Raw genomic sequence first — 18,188 nt, 5'->3', positions numbered from 1 at the left:
TTTAAGAGCATTTTAAGCGGAATTCATTATTGTTTTGAACTTTCTAATTAAAGTGTGTTTCACATTTTTTGTATTAGTAACTCTTGTGGCGATTAATTACTCTATTATGTCAAATTTCTATTTTCCACAGAAACCAAAGTGTCAAGGTTAATGTATGCGCTTTGTCTCCTTTTACTTTTCTAGTATTTATCCAAAAACTAAGCGTTACCGTTCACAGTTTAACCGCTATGCAACATTACAAGGGATTAAGTTTAATTATTGATTGAAAATTATGGTAAAATGAAATAAAACACCGATATCTTTTTTTTTTAATTTGGAAAAGAAAGATAATATTGTCTCTAGAAAAAATAAAATAAATCGTGACTAGGTTGACATACTAGCTTCACAAACAATTACCGCCAAATATACATATTATAAAACAGCAGTTTTAAAACATTTTAAGTGATGAAGTACTTTAACAATTATGTTCCAACGTTTTCTTCTGTTTGCCAGAATACAAGGGACTGACTTATCCTAAATTTAGGTTATAAAAAAAAAATATCCAAAAATGACGTTTTCCAAAAAAATGAATAAGGCGTGTCGAACAGAAATAAATTTAATATAATAATTCAAACTTAATGCGACAAAACTACTGTAAAAAAAAGATGCTACAAACTTGCACAAATTAAAAAAAAAATCACATCAAACATAAAGATAATAGATACTAAAATAGATGAATAAAGAAATCCTAAACAAAAAAATAAAATTGAAACTAACACTCAAGTTAAACTTACAACGAATACAAATTACAATGAACAGGATTTCGGCTACTCTCCTTTCCCTAGCCGTAAACCTTCTGAAGCCTTCTGTGTCATTTTCGTTTCACTAAAAATTAAATGTGTTTTAACAGTTTGCTTGAATTTTTCAAAACGTAGACGAAAAAAAAAATCTCTAATATTCTTGAGGACTGGAAGAGACTAATGAAAATAACCTATTTAGCATATTATAATTTTGACTTCAGGAAATTACAGCAATTCAAAATCTTATTTAAGAGTCTCTTCTTTCTAATATTTCATTTAAAAAACTCTTCAAAAGTTTTTTTTTAAATAAAGTGAAGAACCATATTAAACATAAGACAAGCAGATATATATATTTTTGCAACAATTCAAAATCCAAATGACAAGAAATTACTATTTAATAATAAATGAAACCAAACGAACGGAAATTAAATAAGCAATTATAGCAAACAAAAATGAAATAGGTGCTTAGGTAAATGAATAAATGATTCTTAAAACTAGTAAAACTTAAACTCAATATCAAAATCAAACATAGAACGAACAAAAATAACTATGAGCAATACTTTGGCAAATACCCCCTTTCCTCCTCCTCTAACTGTAAAAATCTAAAAGCCAATGTGTTTTTTGTGTTTTTTTGAAAACTAGATGCGTCTTGTACTGTCCTTAGAAAGAACTAATAGAATTAAACTGCTTATTTGATATATAATAATATTAATTGCTGAAAGCTCATTAATTGAAGTTATAGTCATTAACTAATAGTCATTAATTAATATGATTAATAATCATAGTCATAGTAATATACATAGTCATTAATAAGTGACTATTTGCAATATTTTGGAAATACCCCCTTTCCTCCTCCTCTAACTGTAAAAATCTAAAAGCCAATGTGTTTTTTGTGTTTTTTTGAAAACTAGATGCGTCTTGTACTGTCCTTAGAAAGAACTAATAGAATTAAACTGCTTATTTGATATATAATAATATTAATTGCTGAAAGCTCATTAATTGAAGTTATAGTCATTAACTAATAGTCATTAATTAATATGATTAATAATCATAGTCATAGTAATATACATAGTCATTAATAAGTGACTATTTGCAATATTTTGGAAATGCCCCCTTTCTCCCTCCTCTAACTGTAAAAATCTAACAACTATTGCGTTTTATGGGTTTTATTGAAAACTAGTTGCGTCTTGTACGGTCCTTGGAAAGAACTTCTATATCAATATATGTTTTATGATTTCTTAAAAATATTTTCTGATAAAAATTTCGATGAAGGGGGGGGGGGGGGGTAAACCCTGCCCTGGATATGGCCTTGTGATATATGGTTGTGCTTTTATAATCTGGATTTATTTGAGTTGCAATCTAGCACTTCAAAAAAAAAAAGTTGTCCCTGGAAATACTGATCTAGTAAGCAGCTTAAATCAGTTTTTAACTTTACTAGGTTTTACTTTAACAATTCCTTCTATCCAAGGTAAATAAAATGAAACTCGGGTACATATTACCCCCTCGCCACATTTTTCACCACCATTTCTGCTTGTAATGCCAGCAATGTAGTAACGTTGATCAAACTTCATCATAAGTGGACCACCAGAATCTCCCTAAAACAAAGGACAAGGGATTGAATGGGTCTGGAGAATTATGACAAAATGTTTTCAGATTAAAGATTCTAGATAATTAAAGAAAATACTTTGCAAAGGTGCAAGCAGATAAACATCAGACAAATCTGTATGGTGGAAACACATTTAGCCACAACCAATTTGATGGTGGCAATGCAGAACATATTTAATGGAGGCAACACAAAAATTTAATGGTGGCAACACACAACACATTTGATGATGGTAAAATATGCTTAAAATACCTGGTAAGCAGCCTTTGTTAGTAGTATAAAAGAAAAGATGCAATGATTTCGTAAACCTATGTTCTTTCTGTAGTCTATCTTAGCTTAATGCGTATAAGTTCAGGTGAGTTTCACGGTTGACCTGACATTCAATTGTTTGTCCACTTTGACTCAAATTTGACTATCGAATGACATTACGAAATTTAAACGGTTTTAACTAGAACGTTCAAATGAGCTTTAGTGAAAACTAACTATGCTGCTCCGAATATTATATATGGATGTGTCTCAAAGACATATTTAGCTGTTTATTAATCATCAGCATCAGCAGTGTAATTTGGCGTTTAAACACTGGTTTGACAGCCAAAACAGTAGTATCGCAATCTTGATATTTGTCTAAACGTTTTAGTAATAAAATGAAACATAGTTGGAAATATATTCCGTTTAAACCTTGGGTAAAAAACAACAGATCTAAAAAATATTTTCAAGCAGAAACTTTTGTCATTGAGCCTTCAGGTAAATACAGAATTAGCCGTAAGGAAGAGGGGATGTGGATGTAGAAATTGATATTTAATTCCACTTGACTTCTGGGAATATTTGTGATGTATTCTGTTATTATGAAAGTAAAGAGTTACATCAAACCCCAAAGTTAGCATGATTTATTCTAAATAGGAGGGGGCTGTTCTTCCTCATCCCCAATTTTCTCCTCATTGTCGTAGACACTTCGCAGAATACTCATTCGGTCGAACACTGAGAGTTCTAGTCCGTTCTATAAGTCAAAAGTGATTGGAGACAAGCCGGCCCCTGTCTTAAAATTGCTGTTGATATCTGGTCCTTTTGTTACCCCTTAGGACATCTGATCAATATTTTGAGGTATTTATTTTTGTACTTTCTCTGTGCCGGCTGATATTTTGTATGTGGGGGAATTTTCCATAGGAGGGGAAGGGCTATCCGGGGGAAGGAGAAATTTTCTGCTGGGGGGGGGGGCTTTGGCTATGACTACGACTATTCGACTGCTGTAGGTTACATTACTACTTTCCTGAATAATTCGTATCTCATTTTCTGAGCATTTCTTTTTCTTCCTAATTCTGGCCGTCTTAGAGGATGGTGGGGGTGGGGACTTTTCCAGATGTGGTTAAAAGTCCTGTGTGCAAACCCTAGCTTTAACGAGCTAAAGAAGCCCAAATATAATAGGAAAAGTTATAATAAAAAGCTTTCTGGAGAAATTTCTGCGGCAAATACATTTTTACGAACGTAACTGTTTTGGAACTGACTATTTATCTCCTCGGGAACAGAACTTGGTGAAGCCCTATTTCAGCATATCCATTTTGCTTCGAAATCATAGATTATGTAGCATTTTCATTGGTGTGAACCCATACTCTTTGTATATGTCGTGAGGCTCTACCCTCACCAATCTATTTGCGATATATAGACAAAGGAACAATTCGAGCTAGTAAAACGTGTCTAGAGTTATCAGCTTTTATAACTTTTCGCATAGTATTCTTTACAGAAAGACTGACGAAGACCATACTGCGTTCCTATCATACAAAATAAGAGAGAACAACAAGGAAATTTGTGAAGAGTGAATCTTTGTTGAGCCTATGTGAGGTAAGGAAGCTGAGTCTCCTTACCTCACATGTGAGGTAAGGAAGTTAAGAAATGTATTTTTGGAATAAGTTTGTTTCCTTTTTTATTTTATTTAGCATTTCGCTGATAATGACTGTTGCATATATAGCCGAAATATCTGCTTAGATTACATTCACTGTTTTTCTCACTGTCTTCACTAATTCTTGTGTTATCTCCTCTTGTTTTGCATTTTTTTTCCTTTTTTTTTACAGCTTTAATGGCGTTGTAAGACTTATGTGTATAGTTTTATTGTTTTGTTTGTATTTTTGGTAAATGCCAGAATACAGTTGCTGTCTAAGTAAACGCAAATGGTGTTTGAAATCAAGCGTTGTTTTTTCATTGTTATTTCTATTATAGTCGGAAGGATCTGAAATTTATCTGGTCGGGAAGGTCTTAAATATTACTAAAGGAAAAAAAAACCTGGCATCCGTCTTTTTCTTCTTTTTCAGATCAGAGACATAGAAAACGGAAAAATTCGAGCTAGTAAAAAGTATCTACAGTATTCAGCTCTTATAACTTTTCGCATAGTATTCTTTAAAGAAATATCGACGAAAACCATACTGCTTTCCTATCATACAAAATAAGAAAGACAACGAGGAAATTTTTGAAGAGTTAATCTTCGTTGAACCTCTGTGAGGTAAGGAAGCTGAGACTCCTTACCTCACATGAGAGGCAAGGAAGCTGAGAAACGTATTCTATGAGTTTAGTTATAAACTTTGGTTTACTAATGAGATTTTTGGAGTAAGTTTGTTTCCTTTTTATTTATTTTATATTGTATTTCGCTGATAATGACTGTTGCATATATAACCGAAATATCCGCCTTAATGACACTCACTGCATTTCTCTCTGTCTTCACTAATTCCCGTGTTATCTTCTCTTGTTTTGCATTTTTACAGCGTTAATGGCGTTGTAAGACTTATGTGTCTAGTGTTGTTGTTTTGTTTTATTTTGGGTAAATGCTAGATGGCAGATGCTGTCTAATTAAACGCAAATGCTGTTTAATATCAAGCGTTGTTTTTTTCATTTTTATTTCTATCATAGTCGGAAGAATCTAAAATTATCTGGTCGGGAATTTCTTAAATATTACTAAACGAAAAATAAACCTGGCATGTGTCTTTTTCTTCTTTTTCAGATCCCGCGCAAATTTGCTTGGTTCTGTCCAAATTTCCACAAGCATCATTTAAAAGAGCAACATCGACATGACGCAGAACTGGAGAAACTGGGATGAAACTGGGGAAACTGTCGAATAGCTGGGGAACCAGAAAATAAAGAAACCACAAGAATGGGTGGGTACTTGGGGTAGAATCTTGGGCGTTCAATTCAGCTGTATCCATTCCTCCAAATCCTCGGATTGGATTCTCCAAATGACCCCAACCTATAAAAAAGTATTTGACAAAATGTATACGACTTATTATACGTCTATAGACCGTACTAACCATTTTACTTCATAACATATACCGAAAAAGAAAGCATTCCATGAACTTCAATTGTAAAGAAACTGATTTACTTTTCTGGCCAAAAACAAGCATGAAATATACTATTAACTAGCAGAAGAGGTCAATAACAGCAATAAAAATACACTAAAAAAAACGAAATGCATAGTCTTGCTGGAACTGTATCGACACAAACGTGCATTCAAACACGTGTCACAACAGTAAAGCGTCTGATCGACAGCATTTTCTCTTTTTTTTTACTTCGTGCATTCTTTTGTAGAATTAGATAGTCTATCAAATTATTTCCTGAGTTTTCTTTTTTCAGGTCGAAGAATATATTAAATAGGTCTCCTACTTTTGCCTTGACTACCTTGAAATTTATTCAGAACTAGTTAACCTTCCTCAGGTCAAGGTTCATTGAGACTTCATGGGTTATTTTTGACAATGATACCAATTTTTAGTCACTGATGGACTGCTTGTGAGTCTGTAAAAACTTGGGTTGTCGGTGTATGAATTGTATCCCCTTGTATAATGTCTAAAGGATATTGTTGCCTAGAATCTATGGATGATCCTAGGCCTTCTCGTATACCAAAGGAGCAAAAAATAACTTTGGAAATCTTACAAGTCTACAAAGTCATCGTAAATTACAACTGCTGCTCGTCCTAAGCATTTCAAAGTCTAATGGAGTATTTATTTTTCTTCGATTCGGAAGGCAAAATTCCTATGGTAAATATTACTATATTCCTAAATTCCTATTGGATTGCCGACTCGCTACATGATTTAACAGATGATTTTATATACATCTAAAAGGAATTTTTTCAAAAGAAAGAAAGTGTGATTTAAAATTTTACTAGATTTAATGTTTGATTTTTTTTTGCTTTTTAATGTTGTAATGGTAAAAGTGAAACCGTGTAAGATGTATTTTATTTTCTGTGAAGTGTAAATAGGCCTATGTTCTGGCTTTCAGAGGGTCATTAGCAGTGACCCTACTGTGATTCGCGGCAATTTCTGTTTGTTTTACGATTCATCAGTTTATCCATAGCACAATTATTTTTATATTTTATGTGATAGCTCATTTTAATTTTTGTTCCTTTGGGGTCTCTTTTATTCACCGATCGTAATTCGTGTTTATTTTAAATTATAATCACTATGTGACTTTATGTCAGATCGTTTTAATATATTTAATATGCCCGCTTTTTTAATAACAAAAAAAGAAGAATAGAAAATAAATGAACAAAACGACTGGCCTATGACAAGTGTTACTCGCCATGCAACACAGGAGTTGAGGATGTGGAACAAATTTCGGCTGGTTGTCAGCACTTTTCTCATTTAAAAATTAAATTTCTTGAAGGTGCTTACACTGGAGTTCCAGGGATCCTACAGACGACTTTAAAAGAACAATCATTCAGGTCTTCAAATATGTTAATACAGTCACAAAGAAAGAAAAGTAACTCGTTTTTATTTGGGGGGGGGACACAAATATTACTCAGAATAGTCGTTGTGATTTTAATTACAGAATTCTGTGTTATATGACATTTTAGGTTTATAATGAGAAGAAAAGAAAAAAAATGGTGAGGGAAGACAGAAAAATAATAATAAAAATTAAACTTAATAAAATTATGCCTAATGAGTTACCTTCTCAGTAGGGGCCTCCCCCAGGCCACTCAGCGCGTCCCCGGGCTGTGGATGGGGTAACGTCCTACAGATATGTTGGGTACCTCCATTGAGTAGGAGATGCGAACCAAGGGGGACCTAGTACATGGAGGTCTATAATAGAAACTGGGGCACACTCAACCGGGGGCTGTAAATGCAGTTGTAGGAGGAAGAAAGCCCATTGGATTTACACTCAGCAGGATCCACCAGCATGTGGACGCGTCACCTGAGCTACAAACCTTCTCCCAGCGATGATTTAAAATTGCATGGTGAAGCAGAACACCATCAGGGGAGGATCCTCTTTAGGTGGACAACTGCGGAAGGGCGTAGGACCCAGATTAATTGACAACAGCCTCTCCAAACTCACCTTGCCCCCAACCTGTTGTGCACCATCTGGTCACGATTGTCCGTCCCAAGTCAAGATAAAGTGAGGAGGGCTGGAAAAAAGGCTTGCACCCTGTCCCCTGGATTTGCTTGGGCAAGGAAAGTTTTCTTGCAACAAATAGCGTCAATCAAGACTCCAATTTCCGATGCCGAGCCCAGAATGTCCCCAGATATCCTCACAACTGTGGCCGGACCACCCAAAGATTGAACCTCCTTGAAAAGAGTGGTATGAAAATTGCCACTTGCAATATTCTGACTTCGAAATATTCAGGCGATCAATTACTTCTCGAAAATGAACTCGAGCATTATTCTGTTGCTATTGCTGGCCCTCTTATTTGGTAGAAAAGGTGATAAATTCATCAGCGACCACAATGGTCTTGTTTGGTCGGCCACTGGCAACACAAGGAGAGCTGGTTCTTCATTACAGAACTATAAAAGCGCTTCTAAATCTCAAAATTTAATATCAGGGTGTCTATTCTCAGCCTGCCTGAAACACCATCATGGATGGCTCTTCGTAGTTGTGTGTTATGCGCTAACAAAAAAGGCTGACGCCGATTTTATGAGCCAGTTCAATACACACCTTACGCAAGTGATATATTTTGCCTCTCCCCACGATATACTGCTTCTTTTTGGGGACTTCAACGCTACCGTTAATTATCCCACAGGCATCCGGAAATACGTCATGGGATATGTTACCCCAGACGTAACTAATGACAATGGAAACTGTCTGCTTTAGCTTTGCAGAGCTCATTAGCCTCTTATCTCCAGCGTAATTTTCGAAAGACCTTAAATTCACCAGCACACCAAGTCTAGTAACGATGGAGTCACAAAGAAAATGATTAATTATATCATAATCACATGGCGGTGGAGGTCTTTAATTTCTAACTGCTGCTCCTTTCGTGGTGATGAACTTAGTAATGTTGCAAAAATTTGTCTGAAGTTGAAACCCTAAAAGGCTGATTAGCGCATTACGATTCTAAGCCTCTGCAGTCTTGATACTCCTGCGACCAAAGAGTGATACGCAATCGAAATTAAGAACCGTCTTGAAAGCCTGTCCCAGCCTTTGGACATTGAAGTCATATAGCACTCGTTTAAATTGAAGTTACCGACGCAGATAGGAAATCTCTCGGCATACAAGTTCAGATTAAAAAGAAATGGCTGTTACAAAATACTGTGGATACCATCACATTCCGAAAGCATGCAAGACTGCAGGGGCATATGAAGACTTATCGACATCTTAACGGTGTCAGGAATAAATTGAGGAGATCTCAAGTCATGCGTTGACACTAATGCAGATAAGCTACAAGAAGTTGCCACGAGGAAGAACGTTACAGCAGCGTCCAAAGACTTGCTTGACCTCACTGGTCAGCATTGTCAACCAATTGAAAACGTACCATTTGCGGACTTAGTGGTCCTTGAAGACATAGTATCCTACCTTTCAAGGTGGAATGAACACTTCTTATATCTACTGAAAGCAATCCCTCTCTCTCCATCTGTAGCGACTCCTGCAAAAGTTTCCAAGGAGGTCTCTAAATTTATGTGGATATTAATCCTCTTAGCACCAGGCAACTTCTTTTCTATGTGCTCTTCCAGGGATATTTTGCACACCTTCGACGAAAGCTTAGAGCAGGCTAGTTTTATGCCTGTTCGATCAATGACAGAAAATATATTCTCCGTAAGGCAAATCATTCAGAAGGCGAACAAGTTCTGCCAACAGGCTTCATTGCTTATGCCGATTTCAAGTTAGCATTTGACTCTATTGTTCGAGGCTCCCTATGGAATATTCTTTCAAATACTGGCCTCCAGTCAAAACACTTCCACCTACTCAGGGTCATGCATTTATTGACTGAGGGCTGCGTGCAAGTAAACGGTAGACACAGCACGTCCTTTCCAATAAAAAAGGAAGTAAGAAAATATTGATCAGTTGCTCCTGAGCTATTCAACTGTATTGAAGACCATGTTATGACTTGTATGAACGGAAAGCTCAGCTTTGGACTAATGCACAGGGACAGAGTGGTCACTGATTATGACTTTGCTGACAATATATCACTTTTTGCCAATTCTGTCACAGCTACTCATGGCTCGGAACGCCCTTCAGGAAGAGGCTTCTAGGACTGAACCGTTCATTAACTGGAAGAGACTAAAGTCGCTGTAGTGCAGCCAAAGTCTGGCACCGACAAATCAAATTATTCGACCGCTGGGAACCAATTCGAAATGGTTAACCACTTCACTTATCTTGGTTTGAGTATATCGTTAGACGGCTGTATCGACCATAAAGTTGTTTCCCGCGTGGCCAAGGCTTTTGCTATTTTGGTTGGCTCAGCCATATTTGGGAGAAAACAATGATCAACTGAGCCACCATAATGAAGATCCTTGGAGCCTCAGTTTGTTTGATCCTACTACACGGAGCTGTGACTTGGCCTGTAGCTGCAGTTGTCCACCACCGTCAATCTTATCCTTGTAATACTAGGGAGCCCAGTGGACACTTCACTGATTCGGACATCTTTAATGGATGCCTGCCTACTCTACGGCTCAGGTTGTTTGTGTATTTGAAGTAGTGGCTGGCCAAGAGGAAGGCCCAGTCAGACTCGTTCAAAAGGGGGGGGGGGAGGCCACCAGCGCAGTTCCCCGAGCGCGGTGGATAGTGGCCACAGAGGCTGGGGGCTTTCCCATTTTGATTAAATTTTTCACTTTGATTCTGCTTTTTCTCTTTATAATCTAGTCGGGAAGGGATCCCTGTAATTAATTTTTACCCGGGTACCACCAACTCTAGAAACGGTTCTGGGCCTAAGTTCTGGTGGAATGACAGTTTTCGGAAATTCCTAGAACAGGTTGTAATTTCGCTGCCTGACGTAGAAGCCCTTGTTGCTGACCACCCTACGTAGAGAAGGCTGCCGACGCTCTCGACGCCACCCCAGCGTGAGGATTAAGTAAGTAAGAATAAAATTGTGTGCATGCTGTCGATGTGGAAATCAAAGGAGAGTAACTTAATTTCATGATTTTTGTTTTTTATCAGGGGGGGGGGGTGAGGAATATAGATTCATGTTGCTATATCATGAAATAAATTGTCAAATACTGTGTTGTATAGCCTTGTCATAGTTGTATCATTGCTTATGTAAGATTATTTCGAATTTTATTTTTCAGTTTTTAAACTGGTTTTAATTTTTGAGCTAAAGTATTGGACTATTGTTTAAACTTTGGGAAAGTGTTGAATATTCTGTCAACGTGTTCATATCATTTCATGGCCATGTCTAAAAAGAAAGCTACTTTTTGTTATTAAAAAAAAAATTGGATGTCATAAATAAATACAGATTAGTTTATCTCCTTATTTTATATTCTTAACAGAGACTCCCTTAGCCGTGTCTACACGTCCTAGAATATCCAAGTGGAACAAAAAAAAAGAAATGAGATGAATAAAGTTTATTCTAAGAGTTTGTTGTCCCCTTTAAGGTCTACATGGCTTAGTCTGCTTATCCTTAAAATGCGATGTAGAATATGTTTTCACTCAAGTTGGCCACATAAACGCAATATAAAATAACTAATTTATTCAAGTTCATTGAGTAAGCCTAGAATACATTGTTATGCACTAGCTATAGACAAAGTTTACCTGCAACGGTGAAATTCCTTATTTTTGTTTTATTTTGGAAGGCTCCCAAACAAATCGGAAGAATTCGATCGCTGAATCTGACTGGTCTGTCCAGTTCAACTAGTGCTATATCATTTCTGCGTACGTATTCATCTGGAGGTCTAACAGCCTGATTTTTCTTACGGTAATGGATGAATCGTTTGACTTTAATCAATTCTGAGTTAGAAGAATATGCATTCTTCACATTGTGGACACCTAGATGTGCATAAGCTGGTACTCTAAAAAGTAATACAATTCAGCTAAAATTAAAGCTTTGCTCATTATGCTCTATTCACTGACTTTTTTACGCTCTTTTATAATTCAACTATCGCTTCTGGGGATATTGCATTTTGAGGGAAATTTACCCACTTTGCATTTGGGAAAAGATATACATATATATATATATATATATATATGTACATATATATATATATATATATATATATATATATATATATATATATATATATATATATATATATATCTATATATATAAAAATAAGTTGTCTGTCTGTGTGTCTGTCTGTCAGGTGACGTCATGTTTCTGTGTCGACTGACGTCATGAAGTTAGTTGTCGTCATTTTTGCTATGACGGTGACGTCATTAAAGATATTTAAGACATATATGTTCACGTAGAAATCTATTAATGTTTAAGTTTAAAATGACTGATGAACTTACAATGGCAAAAGCCGATGAAGATGCTCAAAGAGTCTATGCCAAAAAACTTGCTGCTGATAGAGAAAGTCAGAAAAGAAAGCGTGCCGAGGAATCAAAAGAACAGCAAGGAAACAGGCTTGAGGCTAAAGAACGCAAAACCGCGCAGTTAGATGAAGATCCACCTGGACAGCGAGAGTCAAAACATATCAAAACTGAAAATGATAGCGATGATGATTGGGTTTGGGATTTTGACTTGGATAAGGTCATCAATGCCTACCAGATTTTAGTTAAAAAAACAAAGGTTCGGCGATATGTATTTCATAGTGAAACTGAAAAATAAAGAAGAAAAAGAAAACTGAAAAAAGAAAAAATGTAAAAAACTAAAAAATACTAAAAAGAAAAAACACTCAAAGAGAAATTACAGACCGGGACACAAATGACGACCGGGACAGAGGGAATATAAATAACGACCGGGACACTCAAAGAGAAATTACAGACTGGGATACCGGGACACAAATGACGGCCGGGACACAGGGAATATAAATGACGACCAGGACACAGGTATTTAAGAATATCGTTCAAAGACAAATTTTTAATTGTAAGAAGACCGTTGAAAGAGAAATTTCTAATTGTAAAATTGCTGTTTCGACATGTGTAGAATTGGATCGTGAACAAAGTTACAGTACGAGTGATCTATTGTCGTATGTACAAAATAACATTTCCAAGTTAACGTCGGAACAAAAAAACATTTATCATACGATAATGCATTGTGTCGATAACAACGTTGGAGAAATTTTCTTTTTGGATGCGCCAGGAGGTACTGGTAAAACGTTTGTGATAAAACTGATTCTGGCATCAATTCGATCAAAAAATGATATAACGTTGGTAATTGCGTCGTCCGGAATAGCCGCAACATTGCTGCCTGCTGGAAGAACTGCTCATTCCGCTTTGAAATTGCCTCTAAATTTGCATTCTACAGAAACTCCCACGTGCAATATTTCCAGATCATCTGGGATGGGTAAAGTATTGCAGCAATGCAAACTTATTATTTGGGATGAGTGCACAATGGCACACAAAAAATCGCTCGAGGCTCTGGATCAATGCTTGAAAGATTTGAGAGGCAAGTCGAAACCCTTTGGCAGCACATTAATATTGCTTGCGGGAGATTTCAGGCAAACATTACCTATAATACCTAGATCAACTCCTGCAGATGAAATGAATGCTTGCCTGAAAAATTCTAATTTATGGGCACACGTAAAAATATTAAAATTAACTACAAATATGCGTGTCCGATTGCAAAACGATGACTCTGGTCAAACATTTTCAGATCAATTGCTGGCAATTGGAAACGGAAAGCTCCCAGTAGACTCAATTTCAGGACGTATACAACTACCTGCTGATTTCTGTAATTTAGTGACGTCCAAAAATGAATTGATTGAAAAAGTATTTCCGAATATTCTAAAAAATTATAAAAATAATAAATGGCTAAGTGAAAGAGCGATTCTCGCACCCAAAAATATAGACGTCCACGAAATCAACAATATTGTTTTGACCAAGATTCGAGACCAGGCAGTCCTTTACAAGTCAGTCGACACAGTTTTGGAACCAAATGAAGCGGTTAATTAGCCATCTGAATTTTTAAATTCCATAGATCTTTCAGGGTTTCCACCACACGTGCTACAACTAAAAATAGGCGCACCAATAATACTTTTAAGAAATATCAACCCACCAAAGCTTTGCAATGGCACGCGACTTGCCGTAAAAAAAAACAATGGAAAACCTAATAGAGGCCACAATCTTGACAGGGCCTTTTGAGGGAGAGGCTGTTCTTATTCCTCGCATTCCCATGATTCCAACGGATCTGCCTTTTCAATTTAAAAGATTGCAATTCCCGATTCGATTAGCATTTGCAATCACCATTAACAAAGCTCAAGGTCAATCATTAGAAAAATGTGGTATAAATCTTAATACTGATTGTTTTTCCCATGGACAATTGTACGTTGCATGTTCGAGGGTCGGCAAACCTGACAATCTATTTATATGCAGCGACAATTGGACAGCGAAGAATGTTGTATATTCGCAAGTTTTACGCAGTTAATTTGTATTGTATCTATCTATCTATCTATCTATCTATATAAAAACGAGTTGTGTGTATGCATGTTTGTTTGTTTGTAAAAAGAGCGTTTGCATATGACGTCATTATTAGTACATACGGCTTTGTATATGCACAGACAATGGGAAAGCCAAGAATGTTGTATATTCGCAATTTTTACGTAGTTTAACTCCTGCAGACGAAATGAATGCTTGCCTGAAAAATTTTAATTTATGGGCACACGTAAAAATATTAAAATTAACTACAAATATGCGTGTCCGATTGCAAAACGATGACTCTGGTCAAACATTTTCAGATCAATTGCTGGCAATTGGAAACGGAAAGCTCCTAGTAGTGTGAAAGCCAAGAATGTTGTATATTCGCAATTTTTACGTAGTTTGAAACACATATATAAATCTATCTATATTCACAGGTGGGACACAGGGACACAACTACAATGGTGCGTAACTAATATGGCGCGTAACGATATATATATATATATATATATATATATATATATATATATATATATATATATATATATATATATATATATATATATATATATATATAGCCCGTCCCCAGGTGGCTAATATTGGAACACCCTACAGATATTTAGGGTACCTCCATTGAATAGAAGGCGCTGACCAAGGGAGGGGGACCTAGTCCCTGGGGGTCCATAATATAAGTTGAGGCATCCTCATCCGTGGGTTGTAAATGCCGGTGGAGGAGGAAGAAGCCCACTCTGATGTACACTCAGTAGAGCTTACTAGTATTTGGACACGCCCCGTAAACTATAAACCTTCTACCAACATTGGGTTTAATTATATGGTTAAGCAGAACATCCTCATGGGATGATCCTCTAAAGGAGGACAACTGCGGCAAGCCGGTGGATCCAGTTTTTATGGACTACGGCCTCAACAAAGGGTTGCCTCAATCCTACTGGGATGCCAAGGGCCTGGGGAACCTTTGGAACATTAATGGATATAGAAGAGCAGTTGCAGCATAACACTACCATGGTGTTCGCGGTAACTGACGATGGACAGGTATTGGGGGATGCGTGGTTTGACAGGTATGTAAGCTGCCCGACCAATTAAGCATCTTCATGCGGAATATTCGAAGTTGCAAGCTGGAATCTACACAGCTACTCCTTACACGGGAGCTCCTAAAGTACTGGGTCAATATTTGGTGCGTATCTGAAACACAAATAATTGACGTCCCCAAGTATTGGGTTAATATTTGGTGCGTATTTGAAACGCAAATAATTGATGTTCTGTCCAAAAGGCTCAACATCAATTCTATTTCTACACCTCAGGCCCCACTGATGACTCGGGCCAACACGGTGTTAGATTCTTTGTTGATGCTCCTACTGCAAGCTCTGAGGCAACCTTGGAGCCAGTTTCATCTCGTATCGCGACAATCAGACTCAGAGGCCGCATAAGCCACATAACCACTGTTTTCGTGTATGCTCCAAAAAGGGAGCATAAAGTCTGTGCTACTAACACTTTATTTGAACACAAGACACTGCACCTCGTTACATGGCGCTCGAACGACGGCAGAACAAAACCTCAGATCGGTCAGGTTTTAGTAAGTATGCGTTACAGAAGTTCCTGCTAGATGCCAGAGTATGTAGAGGAGCTGATACGGATTTTCAATGGATCTCACCGCTATCTACTTGTATGTAGAGTCCGTCATCGTCTAAACAGACAATGGCAACAGAAAAGAGCAAACCGCTTTAACGTGGCTAAATTAAGTTGTCCATAATTAAGAGTTTCAGCTGAAGCTCAGCAACCGATTTGAAGTCCTAAACCATTTGTCTGACGTTGACCAGGAATGGGCACAGATTAAAGCTACTATCCATAACTTAGCCGAAGAAGTCTTTGACCACACTAACCGAAAGAATGAATCTGGATTTCTGACCGCACCGTAAAATTAGTCGAAAAGAAACGCCCCCTCGTTGGTGGTGCAGCAGCCGGAAAAGCAGTTGAACTATCAGTCAAACAGGACCGAGAACTGTACTGGTCAAATATTGCAAATGAACTCGAGAATACGTCCAAAAATCATAATAGCAAGAAAATGTTTAAATTGCTAAAAGAAGCTGTGGAAAAAACCCTTTCAACACTTGTCTTTCGCTGAAAGAAAAGTGTCCTTCAGTTTATTTAGAGTAGCAGGACACCAGGAGAGGATGGAATTCCTAATGAAATGGGCAATGCCTTGCCAACTCCGTGATGCGGTCTAACCGATCTGTTTGTACAAGTTTAGACGACAAAGGATTTTCCGAAAGACTGGAAAATCTCATTCCTCCTTCCAGTCCACAAAAAGGGAACAAGACTGCCTGCAAAAACTATAGAGGTATTTTCTTAATTGTCCATGCAGTGAAAATTCCCTATGTACAACTAATTCCCATCTAAACACTATTCCCATCTGCAACTAAGTATTTAAGGGAAACAGAATTTTTGCCCCAGCATCAATGAAGTACCGTGGAAGACTCGATGGCAGAAAAGAATTCAGAGTAGCTGTATCAAAAATATGTCTCCTCATTTCCCCGAACTTTGTAATAAAAAAAAAAACACTTCTCTCATCATATTAAAAGTAGCCGATTGATTACAGTCTTTTATAATAATTGTAATTTATTTGAAACAAAGTTTGCAATTTGATTATCAATATTAACCTGAGTTTGTTGCTTGTTTTTAGCTTTTTGGTACTCTAAGCAAGACTGTTAAAATTATTTTTATCAGGGTGCTCACGTATGGGGTAGATCAAAGTGTGGTGGGTGGCTGGCCTGAAAATCTTGAGAGCCTATGGGTTAAACGAAAAAAGCAAGCATGGATTATACTTGATTCTGTAAAATTTAGAATAATAGGCAGCTAGTTGCTTCTTAAAAGCCACTATTCGAAATAGGGCTGATAAACGCCATTTACTTAAGGTCCTTAATTCTATGCTAAGACCATAGTGAAAACAAAAGTGATCTTATCGTCTGTAAAATATTCGTAACATGAACTTACTCCAGATCGCAATGTGCTGCCGTTAGCACATATCTATGATGAATTAAGCTTCCTCCACAGTGGCCATTAACTCCGACATAATGAAATAAAACCATCCATGGGTACTGGTGTCGGGTCACTTCTTTACCTCCGATTATTCGCATTAATCGGTCATCGGCATTGTCAACTAGGCTATGTCCACAAACTGGAAAACAAAATAACATTTTATACTGATCATTTGTCACAATTGTTAATCAGGCAAAGAAAAGAGTTTTTTTTAATCTTTAGTTTTCACTATTTGTGTGCTTTCTTTCATTGTATTTCCTCACTGGGTCATCTTTTCCGATTAATAGGCCTGCAGTATTAATTCATGTATATGAAGGCATTAGGATGGGGTCTATTAGCTCTCCTCCTTTATACAATAATAGTGTTGTTGAGTCACAACGTAAGCTAAGTTCATCTGTTCATATGTTTATTACTCCAAATTCAAAAACAGATAAATAAATTGAACATTTTTGCGCTGGAGAAAATATATGAGGTTTTGCGGTCGCGCGAGAGTCCACGTGACTAGACTTTACGTCCAGATATTACTTTATTAAATTTATGCTAATAATATCTTGAGTCCTAGCACATTCCCCGAGGTGAAGAAAATTTTGTTCTGCTGAAATCGTATGTCATAAGATTGGCCTTTCGTTTAATAAGCAAAAAGTGAAATGCTTGTGTTTGATCACCACTCTCAACATCCCTCCATTGCTTCTGTTCGGCTCAGTAATCAAGTTTGTATCGCTTTCAGTACTGTTTATTTTACTTGTCTTCTCCTTCCGATTGCGTCAAACCTTAAATTGATTCGTTTGGCTGTTTTTCAGCATTTGTGGAAAAGTGCGCCGTACCTACTGGCTCCTTGTTGGAAGTACATTTTTGTTTAACCGTTTTTTACTTGCTTGCCTTTATAATGTTTTGCTATCCCACATATTCTGTTGTTATCACCCTTATGATCAATCCTATCGGAACGGGATAAAAAGCTCTCCGTACTTATTATCATTAATATCATAAGCGTACTTTAATCCCCTACCTTGGACCAGAAATTCCAGAGTAACCAAAAAATACAGAACTACAGATCCTCT

At 36.8% G+C, this 18,188-nt stretch overlaps 2 protein-coding genes across 3 annotated transcripts in view; one reads left to right on the top strand and one right to left on the bottom strand.

Moving 5' to 3' along the window:
• Positions 1 to 18,188, top strand: part of LOC136038827 (brain tumor protein-like) — a 456,036-nt gene that overhangs the window by 209,746 nt on the left and 228,102 nt on the right. The gene's annotated exons all lie outside the window — the stretch shown is intronic.
• Positions 2,068 to 17,260, bottom strand: LOC136038825 (melanization protease 1-like). Its single transcript, XM_065722226.1, has 4 exons — positions 17,086 to 17,260; positions 11,314 to 11,570; positions 5,340 to 5,611; positions 2,068 to 2,374 (listed from the first exon to the last, which is right to left on the bottom strand). The coding sequence occupies exons 1-4, from the start codon at positions 17,226 to 17,228 to the stop codon at positions 2,198 to 2,200; spliced, it is 849 nt and encodes a 282-aa protein (XP_065578298.1). The 5' UTR covers positions 17,229 to 17,260; the 3' UTR covers positions 2,068 to 2,197.

This window comes from Artemia franciscana, chromosome 18 (assembly GCF_032884065.1).
Source record: "Artemia franciscana chromosome 18, ASM3288406v1, whole genome shotgun sequence".
In the NCBI taxonomy this organism is placed as follows: domain Eukaryota; kingdom Metazoa; phylum Arthropoda; class Branchiopoda; order Anostraca; family Artemiidae; genus Artemia; species Artemia franciscana.
The sequence above is the reverse complement of the archived record's forward strand: the minus strand, read 5'-3'. Positions and strand labels throughout refer to the sequence as shown.

Excerpts from the sequence above, each read along its gene's own strand:
- LOC136038825 (XM_065722226.1), bottom strand. The coding sequence starts at position 17,228 with ATGCGAATAATCGGAGGTAAAGAAGTGACCCGACACCAGTACCCATGG. Across the intron at positions 11,571-17,085 it reads GCAGCACATTGCGATCTGGA|AGTACCAGCTTATGCACATC; the intron begins GTAAGTTCATGT and ends ATTACTTTTTAG. Across the intron at positions 5,612-11,313 it reads AAGGAATTTCACCGTTGCAG|GTTGGGGTCATTTGGAGAAT; the intron begins GTAAACTTTGTC and ends ACTTTTTTATAG.